The 14,699-nt window shown below is 41.0% G+C and overlaps 1 protein-coding gene across 1 annotated transcript in view; it reads left to right on the top strand.

The window, feature by feature from the left end:
• ovch2l.L (ovochymase 2 like [provisional] L homeolog) overlaps window positions 1-14,699 on the top strand; it is a 66,407-nt gene that overhangs the window by 47,093 nt on the left and 4,615 nt on the right. Inside the window, exons 11-14 of the mRNA XM_018261735.2 lie at window positions 10,301-10,441; window positions 10,549-10,662; window positions 10,895-11,080; window positions 11,975-12,042. Of these exons, the coding sequence (XP_018117224.1) occupies window positions 10,301-10,441; window positions 10,549-10,662; window positions 10,895-11,080; window positions 11,975-12,042 (509 nt within the window). The remainder of the gene's footprint in view (window positions 1-10,300; window positions 10,442-10,548; window positions 10,663-10,894; window positions 11,081-11,974; window positions 12,043-14,699) is intronic.

Raw genomic sequence — 14,699 nt, 5'->3', positions numbered from 1 at the left:
ATAGTCATCCAGATGCCTAGGTAAGTTTCTTGTGTGGGCTGAACTTTGACACATTTCAGTGGCCTGTTCAACAGGGGGTGAAGTATTGCCTGATGGGTTTCCTGGTGTTTGTGGCTGTGCAACCACATTCGGTGTATCATTCCAGAAATGCCAGTTAGAGGCAGTGTCCCGCACCAGTGAAGGCTCAGAAACAGGTACTAAACTGCTCACATTCCAAGTAGATCCATCCTGCAATTTGTAGGTGACTGGTCCCAACTGACTGTGGATCTGAATGGGGTCAGACAATATGGGATCAAATTTTGACCTGGTTGAGTGTTTTCTTATTCTCACCCATTGCCCAACCTTAAGGGTAATTGTCTTGGCTTTTCTTCTTGAATCATGGTAAGCTTTTGTTTTGCCCTGATAGGTTTTTACCTTTGCTCGCAAGTCTCTGGGTTCCGTTACTTTTATCTGTGGACATACACGTGTTAAGGGCAGCCGTAGATTACGGCCTATCATCAGTTTTGCTGGTGATTCCCCAGTTGCGCTATGGGGTGCAGACCTGTAGTACTGTAGAACTGTAATTAAAGCCTTGCTGAATAGAAGGCCTTCATGTAGGTGTACCTTAAGGCCATTCTTTAAAGTTTGATTAAAACGTTCCACACCTCCATTGGCCTGTGGATGGTATTGCGGTGTTAAAATATGCTGTATGCCCTTCAATTGAAGGAAATCTTCAAATTCTTTTGACACAAACTGTGGGCCATTGTCTGTAATGATTTCTAGTGGAAGTCCCCACCATGAAAACCATCCTTCTAAGGTAGTGATGACAACTTTTGAGGTAATGACCCCTGCTGTAGCTACCTCTGGCCATTTAGAGTATAAATCATATGCAACCAACAAATACCTCTGGTGTTGTGGTGATACGGTTATTTCTCCGCATATATCCAACTGAATTGTATCCCATGGGGCTTGGGGAAAAGGCCTAACTTGTAGTGGAGCAGCCATTTTCTTCAAATTTTTCCCACTGAGTAAGCATGGTTCACAGTTTCGAATCAAGGTTTCAATTTGATTGTGTATGCCAGGCCACCATACTGCTTCTCTGCAATGCTGTTTTGTTCTTACCACTCCCAAATGTCCTTCATGCGCCATCCTGAGGACTGCTGGCCTCAGTGCAGTTGGAATTACTGGCCTGTGCCCTCGTACTAAACAAACATCTTTCCAGGGTGACAACTCTGTTCTCACTTGGTAATATGACTGAAGGTGTCCTGGTAAAACAGATGGCCATTCTCCACGTAAGTAGTTTAGTATTTCTTGAGGTTACCAAATCTTGTGGTGTAACTGTGAAGACTAAGGAATTGGACACCATCAATGTGTCTTCTTCCTCCTGTGCAGTCTGTGTCTCCTCAGACTTGAGGACTATACGTGACAGGTAATCTGCAACTTGATCCAATTTTCCTGGTCTGTAGTGAACTTCAAAGTTGTATTGATATAACCTCTCTGACCATCTTTGATTACGAAGAGGGCAATGGCCAGATCCTGATGTAGACAGCAAGGAAGTTAGGGCTTGGTGATCAGTTCTCAGGGTAAACTTCCTGGCATAAAGGAAATGATGCCACTTTTCACAAGCCCATATACAGGCCAGTGCCTCCCACTCTCCTGCCGCGTATTTCTGCTCAGCTGGAGAGAGAGCTTGAGAAGCAAAAGAAGCAGGGTGCTCCACTCCATGCTGAATCTGTGATAAGCCTGCACCTATGGCAACAGCTGAAGCATCACAAGAGACAAATGTAGGTGCCTTTGTTGAAAAATGAGCAAGGGATGGTGCTGAAACAATACGATGTCTCAGTGTACAGACTGCTTGGGAACATGCTGGTGTCCACTCCCAGTGCACATCTTTTTTAAGTAAGGCACGTAATGGTGTTGTGATTTCTGCATAGTCAGCTAAGAAACGTAGATAATAATTTGTGAGTCCTAGAAACTAGTTCTGCTCTGTCTTTTGGCTCAGGTAATTGATGTATGGCCTCAAGGGTTGAATTCCCAGTGATGAGAGTCTATGACCTACAAAGTCAACTTCAGTTTGTGTGAAAACACATTTTGTTTCATTCAAGGTGAGGTTATAGTCCATCAGCCTGTGAAATACCTGATCAAGGATTGCATTGTGTTCCTCCAGAGACTGTGCATGAATGAGTATTTCATCCAGATAAATGGTTACCCCAGGGATTCCTGCAAAAACAGTTACCATGATTTTCTGAAAACAGTTTGGAGCAGAACACAGCCCAAATGGCATGCGTTTGAAACGGTAAAGTCCCTGGTGTGTAATGAAAGCTGTCAATAGCCTTTACAAGGGTCCAGCTTTGTGAAAAATTTTGACCCATGGCATTGGGAAATTAGGTCTTCTGTAGTGGGTAGAGGGTAACAGTCAGGTATTATTGCTTTGTTTACCTGACGTAGGTCCACACATAGCCAGATTTGCCCATCTTTTTTTTTTTAGCGATTACTAGGTTGGAAACCCATGGGGAAGAGCGAATTGGTATAATATCCGCCTGCAACAGCTTATTCAGCTCTGTTTCTACTGCAGCACGGATCGCTAGAGGGGGCCTGCACAGAGGCTGCATCACTGGAGATACCTGGGTGTTTAACATTGGATTGTGAGAAAATTTGCATATGCGACCCAACCCAGTAAAAACCTGGGGATATTTATTTTTCCAGATAGTGTCTACTATGTGTATTTCAGCATTTGTCTGATCAAGAACTTTAAATCCCAGTGCATGAAACAAATCCATCCCCAGTAGGTTTGCACCCTTCTCAGTGACAAAAAAATGGAAAGCTTCCCAATGCTTGTTTTGGTGTGTAACAGGTAAGGTTACTTTCCCTAAGACTGAAATTTGGGTATTACTGTAACCTTTTAAGCATGTTAGTGTATCTTGGAGTGGGTAATGCTGAAAATATGCATTGTATGTAGCAGGGTTTATAATAGAAACCTTTGCTCCGGTGTCCAAAAGCAGTGGAATTGTGACATTAGCAATTAGCTAATTAGCACAGTGGCAGAGTTTGAAATGTTCATTATCCTTACCCACCGCATTAATCTCACTATTATCAGGTGTACAGTCATTTTGTTCTAGATTATGAACTGGTGAGTCTGGCACTGAGCGGCAGAATTTAGCAAAATGGTTCAATTTGTTACAGCGCTTGCAGCGCTTCCCTTGTGCTGGGCAAAGTTTCAGGCCACCTTTATGGCGGCTGCCTCCACAATTGAAGCAGTGTGCATTAGATGTACTGTCAGTCAGCTTGTGTACATGAACAGGGACCCCATTCCCTCCTGAAGGGGGCAGCATATTCCTGACCTCCAGAAAAGCCATTTCCATTTGGCACCCCAGCTCCATAGCTTTTTGTAAAGTAAGTGTATCTGGTTCCATAAGCAACCTCTCTCTTTTAGCATTTTTAGCAAGTTTAGCATTTGTAGTTTTTTCAATAAGTTGGTCTCTAATCATTTCATTGAGCAAGGGACTATATTTGCAGGGGACTGCTAGCCGTCTGAGCTGTGCAACATAGTGACGTATAAGTTCCCCTTCAGGCTGACAGTACCTGTGAAACTGGCCACTAAAGCATTTGGGGCAGGTTTAAAGTAATTCTCCAGAGCCTGTACTGTGCCAGCGTATGAGGAATCTGCTCCCAGAGTTGTGAAAATGCGGTATGCTGCAGAGCCCAGGGAGTGAAGTAACAGGACCCTTTTTCTCTCAGGGGAGGTCTCATCCAGGCCAGATGCCAGTAAATAGACAGAAAACTGTTCATACCAGAGATCAAAAGACACTGCAGGCTCTCCTGGGCGCTGCAGAAACTTTTCAGGGGTATGCACAGAGGGTTCAGATGTCTCAAACCAATGATATCCAGTACAAGTTGCTTCCTTTACAACATTCAGTTTAGCATAGCTTTGTTTTGGAATAAAGACACGGCCACCTCTGCTGGGATGTAGTTTCCTGCGTCTATTCTAAGTATTAGAACTTGTGAAACAGGACAAAAAATGTGCACCAGGATGAACCATCAGAGACATAAAATCAACACCAAATCATGTGATACACCAGTGGGGCAACACTTCTGCAGTCAAAATCACAGTCTTCAGGACATGCAGGTCTTAATTCTAAAAGGGAACTTTAAAACTGAATGGGAAAGGAAGATTTATGAATTCAAATGTATGGAGTTATTTAACACGTTAAGACAGGGCCTTAATTTAGGGTCAGGTTTCATGTCACACTATGTGACCTGACTGAATCCAGACTCCTGGGCTATTTACAGCCCACCCTAATTCATTGTATTATCTCTACATTTGAGCTCTATTTATCTGTAACTTCCTAATTTATTGCCCATGAATACCTTTCACTGATCTAACAGTATATATGCTGTGCCTTTCTAGCTTTCATTTGTATTTTGCCTGACAAAGGGGCCTTGGTGCTCTGAAAGCTTGCAATGGATTTTTATTGTTAGCCAATATAGGTATCACTTCTACAATACTTTTTGTATTTGTTTGTTTTTTTATTTGTTATTTTTGCTACTGGCTAACACGGTACCACAGTTTTTGTTTTGTGCTAAATTATCAAACACTCAAGTTGGAATCAATTGTAAGTTAGGTTGAAAAAAGACACATGTCCGTCAAGTTCAACCTTTTAACTTTTTTTAACCTACCTAACTGCCAGTTGATCCAGAGGAATGCAAAAAACCCTAAAGCCTCTCCAATTTGCCTCAGAGGGGGAATCAAAACGTTTAGAGAGTGACGTTTGTAATGCTAGGATGAACCAATCTTATTTGCTCTCAAAGTTGAAAAGTGTTACATTAAATTTTAGTATGTTATAAAATAGCTACTTCTAAGCAACTTTTCAATTGGCCTTAATTTTTTTCTTTTGTATAGTTTTTAAATTATTTGCCTTCTACTTCTGACTCTTTCCAACTTTAAAATGCTCTGTAAGGCTACTAATCTATTGTTATTGCCCACCTTTCTATTCTCGGCCTCTCTTTTTTATATACCAATCTCTTATTTAAATCAATGCATGGTTGTTATGGTAATTTAGACCCTAGCAACCAGATTGCTAAATTTGCAAACTGGAGAGCTGCTGAACAAAAATAAAAATCTCATAACTCAAAAACCACAAATAATAAAACATGAAAACCCATTGCAAATTGTCTCAAAATACTCTCTACATCATACTAAAAGTTAACTTAAAGGTGAAGAACCCCTTTAAAAATGGTATACTTTAATGGTAAGTTCCACTTAGCACCATTTTATTTAATTAAACCCCTGGATCTTTTAAATCTTTTATGGGGACCCTGATCACTTGCAAGGGGGGCGACCCTGGCCACCAATGGATTTTTAGTGCTCATGTCCTCCTGATTTCTGTAAATTTTCCACAATTTCTGACAATTTTCTGCGAAAATCTAATGTGCGCATGTACAGAACATATCAGTGACGTAAGCGGGAGCAATGTGCGCATGCACCAACACAGACACTTTGGCTTCAGGAGAGGTCTGCGCACATGTGTGATGTCACTTCCGCCCACATCACTTCCAGTTAGGAAAAGTTTCCAGTAGCCTCCTAGACACAAGCATTTGAGGTTGACAGCTCTGAATATACAATATTACAAAGGCCTTCCTCCAGCTATGAGAGTACAGCTAAAGTCTAAACAAAGTTCACCTGTTTTCCAGAATGCTTGGGACCTGGGGTTTTCCAAATAAGAGATCTCTCCATAATTTGGATCCCCATACCTAAAGTCACTAAAAAAAAATATTTCAACATTAATTAAAACAAATAGAATTATTCTGCATCCAATTAGGATTAGGCAACTACAATCGCATTGGAATTGTGTGAATAAATGCACTGTGAGTAAAAAAACATGGGGGCAAATTCACTAAGCGCCGAAGCGCCGAACGGTAGCGTTACTTCGCCAGCGTTTGGCATTTTCGTTACTGCGCAAATTCTTGCTGGCGTAGTTTCGCTAGTGTTACTTCGCACCCTTACGCCTGGCAAAGTTTCGCTAGCGACGTAACTACGCAAATTCACTAACTTGCGCAGTGTACTGAACGCTACCTTTTACGCTAGACTTCCTTTGCCACCTCAGACCAGGCGAAGCGCAATAGAGTAGATAGGGATTGCTTCAAAAAAAGTCAACATTTTTTCTAAGTCCCAAAAAACGCTGGCGTGTTTTCTACATTATGGGTGATAGGCTGAAAAAGATCGAAAAAATTTTTGGGGCTCCCCTCCTTCCCCCCTACTTTCCTGACTCATGGCAACTTACCTAGACAGTGGGCACATGTGTAGGGCAAAATAAAATTTATATTTGATGTTTTGAAGGTTTTCTAGCCATTTGTAGTGCTGATACGTATTCCTCCATTGAAATTTGAATTTGGCGCCGTATGCAAATTAGCCTTCGCTAGCGTAACTTTGCTTTACTTAGCGAATCAACGCTAGCGCAACTTCGCAACCTTAAGCTACCCCTGAGCGCAACTTCGGATTCTAGTGAATTTCGAAGCGCTGGCGAAACTACGCCTGGCGAAGTGCGGCGAAGTTACGCCTGGCGCAACTACGAATCTTAGTGAATTTGCCCCATGGTGATTGCACTCAAAATTGCACTTAGTCATCTACACTTGCAGTTGTAAATGACACGTTACAGCTGTTACTTGCTGGTAGTGTAAAGGCATTGTTATTGATATTATTTCATCTTTAATGTATAACTGTTGTGCATTACATCACACATTCTAGTACATTTGGAGTTAAATTATAGGAACCTATTGGAGTGATTAGATAAGCGAGTGCCAGACACACAAGATAACAGGTATGCTGAGTTTTATTGTGATCAACTAGATATAAGGTGTCTGCACCTGGGATTGGAAGTTTCTTTTTCAGCCACTGACAAGTGCTAATAGATCATAAATTATACTGTAATTAGACAGCAGGTGTCCCAAATTGCAGGGATTTGCTGCCTGAAGTCTTTCTAATGAACAGGTCTATATTAAATAAATTTCACTGAGCTGAGAAGAACTAGAATACTTACACAGCGTGAATAACTGGCAACTTGTACCCATGTACAATTTATATACAATGTGTTGTATACCTTATATCAGGCAATTTCCAAGAAAATAAAATGTAACCTCTGTTTTGTTCAAAAGCTTGTATGTAGTAGTATTCATCAAGGCCTCCTTTTTCAGGTGTCCTCATTGGCCATATATTGTGGGACGCATATTGCCCATCTCTTTTGAGCACTTTAGCAAGTTTTATTCATCATTAATGAGATTTATACAGCGTTTGAATTAAGTTTTCCATATTAGCAATTTTACACTGTTATTTCAATGAATTTTAACAGCAGCTCCACCTAATGTTCAATCAGAAGGTAGCAGAAGCGTAGGACACGTTTTAGGCAGTAAACTTGACTGTAAAATGTTGCAAAAAAGATAATACATTTTGTAGTCAAGTTCACTGCCATGGATTTGTCCTAAGTTTATGATACCTTCGATTTGTTTGGATATTGGGTCAGATTACTCAATAGGGTAGGCCTAAAAAAATAACTTTAATTTGTGGGCTACAGTCAACCATGTATGTTTTGGAATCTTGGAATGTTCAGCACTCTTCTTTTTTCTGCTCTACTTCATGTCAGGTTTTGCCACTGTCAAGGGCTTGGCAGGTAGGAGCCTGTGTGCTGAGTAACCCAGGATACTCCCATTAATGGCTATTAATTGCTAGAAGCCATGGTATGGTAAAGACAAGGGATTAATAAACAAGAAGGAATGTAACAAAATGGCATAAAAGGCACCTGAGAAACAATAAGCTCCTATATATACATGCCTGTTAGTGATGTACAAGTCAGGAAAACCTTAACCCACACCCCCGAACCTAAGCCACAAAACCTTAGCCTATACCCGACCCTAACCTGGAAAATGTTGTCATTGTAGGACCTGTGCCTTCTCGCTTGTTACGCTTCTTCTATTCACGCCTCTGGTTAAAAGACAGGGAATCTTCAGGAGCAGAGGAGAAGTGTATGTCCCATGTTGCAATGGTTGGCCAAACAGGCAGTAAACCTGAGGGTCACCATGAGTTTCGAGTCAACTTGCACATTACTGTAGTTGAGGCTAGTGGCAGGTTACGGTAGAGTCCAGTAACAAGCTGGGGGGTCAGGGCTGTCTGAAGACAGAAGTCCAAGACATACCATAGGATATGTGAATATCTCCAGTATTATCATAGTAAAATGAAACACGTATAAAACACATCAAGGAAATTGTACAGGCTAGATGGCAAACAACAGCCACATACAATATTATTTGGCCCAGTGGATGGCAGTCAGCAGCCACATATAATGCAATCCAGATACCTGTCCACTATGATCTGATCACATGCCCACAGCTTCAATTTATGTATTAAAGGTGTCCAAAACATACTATCATCAGAAGCAGCAGAACACTTACGTAAAGTTTAACTTCTGGAAGCAATACAGGGGAACTCCAGCAAATAAGGGCGGTACCGTTCAGGTCTTGTTTTTGTACAGAATCAAATATCACAGTGCCAAATGTTCAACTGCAGTTGAACCTTTCATAATAATAGCAATGTTAGGCACACTTTGCTTCCATGGGCACTATTTACTTCCAGGGATTGCAAGGTATACATCGCACTGAAGGAAACGTATCATATTTGAGCAGTTGCAAAGTGTTTAAAGGGTTAAAAAAATCGCATTGCTTATCATATGTGCAGGTCTCTTCCATTATCTTGAATTCCTACCAAACCTTGGAATTACTTTAAACTTTCTTGAATTGTAAAACTACTTTTCTGACATCTGCTGGCCAAAGTAAAGAAGTGCACCATTATTTAATTTTATTTCATTTCAAGAAAGAAATGCAGTGGCTCCATATTTTAATATATATAGCACTCAAAAGTCAAATAACTGAGGGAAGTGTCACTCTGATCAAGGGTTTAACGACTACATCTTCTATCTATTGAGCCCATTTCAGCACAGTAATCCTATATAATAAAATTGAAGTGTCTCTGCGTCCAGTCCCTGTGTCCGTGGGATTGTGCTACTGCGCCCCACGGACCGTCTCTGGCGCATACCTCCCAACTGTCTCGTGAGAGCTGCGCATATGCTGCAGCCCAGCCGGCGCCGCCATCTTTATTTTACTGACGCGGGTCACGCTGCAGCCACAACACGCTCCAGACAGCCACACTCTCTCACAACAGGCCCTTCTCCTCTGAGCAGCAGGGGCTGGCTGAGAGACGAGAACGGGCAGGCAGGCAGAGCGCATAGGAGAAAGGAATGCGGGGCTGGCTGAGATCAGAGGAGAAGGCGGGGGCGGAGAGCAGAGTCAAGCATGGACATGGAACGAAAGGAGGGTGAGATATTGAGCAGCAAGCACGTCGGACACAGAAGGTAGGGCTAAGCAAGATGGACACAAAAGGGGGGCTGACAGCAACAAGCAGTGACACAGAAGGAGGGCTGACAGTAACAAGCAGTGACACAGAAGGGGGGCTGACAGTAACAAGCAGTGACACAGAAGGAGGGCTGACAGTAACAAGCAGTGACACAGAAGGGGGGCTGACAGTAACAAGCAGTGACACAGAAGGAGGGCTGACAGTAACAAGCAGTGACACAGAAGGAGGGCTGACAGTAACAAGCAGTGACACAGAAGGAGGGCTGACAGTAACAAGCAGTGACACAGAAGGAGGGCTAACAGCAACAAACAGGGACACAGAAGGAGGGCTGACAGCAACAAACAGGGACACAGAAGGAGGGCTGACAGCAACAAACAGGGACACAGAAGGAGGGCTGACAGTAACAAACAGTGACACAGAAGGAGGGCTGACAGCAACAAACAGGGACACAGAAGGGGGGCTGACAGCAACAAGCACTGAGGGGAAGGGAGGGCTGAGCAGCACACATGGAGGGAAAGGGAGTGTGTTTAAACTTTCATAAGCAGCCAAATTTTGTAAACTTAATATGGTAATTAGGAGGTGTGGTCAAAAAATGGGCGTGACCAAAACAACAACAATTTTGTCCCTCTTTCGTATTCTGAAATGTTGGGAGGTATGCTGGCAAATGTTTGACTACATATGTTCTAGCGCCCGTTAATTTAACGGGCTTAATGTCTAGTTATGTATATCAGTGCTTTTCTAATGTATGTATCATCTACTGAAATGAAACTTGAATTCAATTTTATTCCAGTTAAGCTATTTTTCCTTTGTTTTTACTTTCATTAATATGCTTGGCATACTAGCATATCCCACAATGTCAATGTACCAAACTAAAATTCTTATGCATTTCACTTATGTAACACATTCCTTATTGTTTTTTAGTGTGTGGGGTGCCACGTTTTTCCAGGTCTGCTCTAGCAAGAATTGCAGGTGGGAAGACAGCCAAGAGAGGGATCTCCCCCTGGATTGCAATGTTTAGTGACTCCCAAAACAATCAGCCCTTCTGTGGAGGTGCACTGATAAGTAAGTAAAGCAAAATTTCCAAGCACAATCGTGCTCACGCCTGAAAATCTGAAAATACACATTGTTCATTAGAAACGGTTTCCTTCAATGTATGTTTTTATTCCCAGGCAACAAATGGATTGTTACAGCTGCCCACTGTTTGCACCACGAACTGGATACGGAAGACACTGATTTAAACTCTTTGAAATTGTTTGAACTCTCATCTTTCAAAGTAATATTAGGTAAGAGCTTTTCAACCGCTTTCTTCATTCATTTGTAATCTTGGAGGATGAAGGAAATGAGTGTGAAAAGCACTTCTCAAGGACAGAAAAAAATAAAGGAGAACTTTTGCTTTAAGACCCTAAAAGCGAGTGATGTATTTCAGTAATTGCAGCTTTACATTGGATTAGAGATATATGGTTTGTGGTGTCAGACAGAGTATGCTGAATGTGTCTTTTTTTCTGCTCCTGGCAGGTAAACACAGGACTTTAAAAAAGGATGACACAGAGCAAACTTTCCAAGCTAAGAACCTCATTCTCCATCCTAACTACAAGCCCAAAACATTCCGTTTTGACATTGCCCTAGTGGAGCTTTCAGACAAAGCTTTTCTCAATGATTATGTGATGCCAATTTGCCTGCCGGAGAAACAAGTCCAACAAGGTATTTTGCACAACTGCCTCAGACTTCTTTATAAACTAGTTTTCTGTTCTCTGTTAACAATACTCTTTCATGGGTAGGATCCCCGAAAGGTAAGTCAAGAATATAACATTTTGTTTGCAATATCTTGTAATTACATACCACCAATCTGTAACACAATAGTCAAGCACTACATGAAAACAGACACCCTTGCCAGAAAATGAGAATCATCCCGACGTTTTGGCGTTAAAGCCTTTATCAAGGGAACCTTGATAGAGGCGAGGCTTTAACGACGAAATGTCAGGGTGACAAGGACAGACACATGACATGTTTTGGGCATCACTAGCCCTTTTTTACACTTGAAAAAGGGCCTGCGTTGCCCAAAACATGTTGTGTAGATTACAATAAACTTGCACATTAGTAGTAATCCTGCATTCTGTCCTTTTATACTCCATTGGGGGAATGTAATAAAAGTCGCAAAGAGTAAAAGAATAACAATCCACATCTCGCAATATTGTTCCTTAAACTGTTGCATAGCAAATTTTAATTGCGCATCGCAAATTTTAATTGCGCCCTATTAAGAAGTGCTTGAAGGTGTCGTAATCTTTTGGAGCAAACAGAACGACTTTTTCAGTAAGAAGTTTTATAACATTTACTGCGCACTGGTGCAAACTATAAAATTCGCAAACGGTCTACCACTGTCGGAAGTGGTCGCTAAACAGTTTCCGGGTTCGCAAAAGCTATATTAAATTCCCGCAAAATTTGTTCGAACAAAGGCATACAGTAACTTTTCGCATTGTGAATAGTTTTTCCGTTACCGACTTTTATTACATTCCCCCGCATATGCCTTAGTGATAGCAGCATTTGTTCTTTGTAAACTGAAGTTTTAAGCATCTGCTTTTTTTTTTTTTTTTTTAGATGAGCATGTGATTGTCAGCGGATGGGGCAAGCAGTTCCTGAAACGATTACCAGATTCTCTCATGGAGGTGAATTTTTTTATTTATCATAACATATTCGTAGAACATCTTACATTGCGATTAAACAAGGGCCTTCAAAAAACCATGTAGAGTGGATAATATATATAGTGAACCCAAAAAATATGGTTTGCCTAATAAAAGAAATTTTCATACATACATTTTCCATGGTTTTTTGTACATGTATTGCTAATGAAAGCAGTGTTTTTTTCCCTTTCTATTCTCTGCCCTGGTGGCTCAGACTATTGATACAATGGAAGACAAGGCAACTGATTAACAGATCTGACTTTTGCAATATTGTTTAAAAAATAACAACCAGGAGTTAAAGGGGTGATTCACTTTTAGTATGTTATAGAATGGCTAATTCTAAATTCTTTTTCATAGTTTCTGAATTATTTGCCTTCTTCTTGTGACTCTTTCCAACAAATGATCTGTAAGGCTACTAATGTATTGTTATTGCTACTTTGTACTATTCGTCTTTCTATTCAGCCCATCTACTATTTATATTCCAGTATTTTATTTAAATTAATGCATAGTTGCTAGGGTAATTTGAACCCTAGCAACCAGATTGTTGAAATTGCAAACATGAGAACTGCTGATTAAAAAGCTAAATAACTCAATAACCACAAATAATAAAAAGTGAAAATGAATTGCTACTTCTCAGAATATTGCTCGCTGCATAATATGTTAATTAACAACCTTATTAAGCAAGTGCTACTTTCAATAGCAATTATTTTTTACAAATAATTTTAAAAGCACTGATATTTTTTAAGAAATGTGTATTGGAAAGTTGCTTAGAATTATGTTTTCTTTTATTAGGCAAATTTTTATTTTGGGGTTGATTTGCCCTTTAATGACACACTTGACAACCAAAGCTATAACAGTGAGAACTAAATTACAAATACTCATATGGTGAAAAAAACCTTCATGCTGATACAAACTTGTGATGATTTCCCACCTGTTAGACAGTGAGTCCATCTACTCACCAGACCCTTGGGGATTAAGGCCAAATAAAACCACTGCAGTCCAATCACAGACATCCACAGGAAAGATTGACTTGATGGTGAATAATAAAAATCTAAAATCACAAATGGGGCAACAAACTTATTTAAAACTTTCCCCTGCAAAATACAGGCTACTAATCCAGTAATATGTGCACAAGCAGACATGTATAACAGCAGCTCTACGATATTTGCCATGGTTAAAGTTAGTTTTAATTAGTCAAGAATTACATATACTTTTAATCTGCAGAGATTAGTCTTTCTGTCTATATATCCATGTTGCTTAGAACTACAGGCATGCAGTTTAGGGTAGAGACACATGGGAAGATTCGGGGAGATCCTGTTGGCTAGAATCTAAATTGCTGGTGGGATGGCACTCGGAGTGCTTCTGGTTCCAAAGTTGCCCGAAGTTGCCTGACGAGGAAACTTCGGACAGCTTCGGAAAATGAAGCAATCCGAGTGCCATCCCACTGGCGATTTAGATTCTAGCCGGCGGGAAGGCTTTTCAGGCAGATTAGTCGTCTGAAGAAGAGGCAATTAGTCGGCGGATGACTAAATCTCCCTGAATCTTCCCGTGCGTCTCTGCTCTAAGCCATTCAGTTGCTGTATAAGAGACAATGGGGGTCATTTATCAACACTGGGCAAATTTGCCCATGGGCTGTAACCCATGGCAACCAATCAAATTGCTGCTTTCATTGCTCTACTTGCAGCTGGCTTTAAAAAGCTAATCACTGATAGGTTGCTATAGGTTACTGCCCATGGGCAAATTTGCCCAGTGTTGATAAATGAGCCCCAGTATGTGAGGATTCATTGACAAAATGTTCCAGAGTATGTGAGGATTCATTGACTCTGTGCTATGCAGAGTTTGATTGCAGATGTATCCCGCAGTAGAGCTTACTTACTATCATGAGTACCATGTGCAAATGCCACTGTAATTTGCAATGGTAAATCACGCATTAGTGGTGTTTGTTTTTTACTGAGTTTAGTGTGGGTGAGAACTGAATCATTTCCAGTGTGTTCATGTCTGTAAAACTGTATGTATGTATGTGTAGGCACAGCATAGAAATGGTGCCCTGGGAGTAAAACCTCCTTCTCGCATGTGTGAATTCCAGGCCTCGCTTGTTTCTGAGCACCCAGCATTTTGTACTGTGCACATTATGGGGCCGATTCACTAACTTCGAGTGAAGGATTCGAAGTTAAAAAATTTCGAATTTCAACGTTTTTTTTGGGCTACTTCGACCATCGAATGGGCTACCTCGACCTTCGACTATGACTACGACTTCGAATCAAAGGATTCGAACTAAAAATCGTTCGACTATTCGACCATTCGATAGTCGAAGTACTGTCTCTTTAAAAAAAACTTCGACCCCCTAGTTCGCCATCTAAAAGCTACCGAAGTCAATGTTAGCCTATGGGGAAGGTCCCCATAGGCTTGGCTAACTTTTTTTGATATAGGATATTCCTTCGATCGTTGGATTGAAATCCTTCGAAACGTTCGATTCGAAGGATTTCATCGTTCGATCGAAGGAATAATCCTTCGATCATACGATCGCACTATTTGCGCTAAATCCTTCGACTTCGATATTCGAAGGATTTCAATTCCCAGTCGAATATCGAGGGTTAATTAACCCTCGATATTCGACCCTTAGTGAATCAGCCCCTATGTAT

This window comes from Xenopus laevis, chromosome 5L (genome assembly GCF_017654675.1).
Source record: "Xenopus laevis strain J_2021 chromosome 5L, Xenopus_laevis_v10.1, whole genome shotgun sequence".
Classification (NCBI taxonomy): domain Eukaryota; kingdom Metazoa; phylum Chordata; class Amphibia; order Anura; family Pipidae; genus Xenopus; species Xenopus laevis.
The sequence above is the reverse complement of the archived record's forward strand: the minus strand, read 5'-3'. Positions and strand labels throughout refer to the sequence as shown.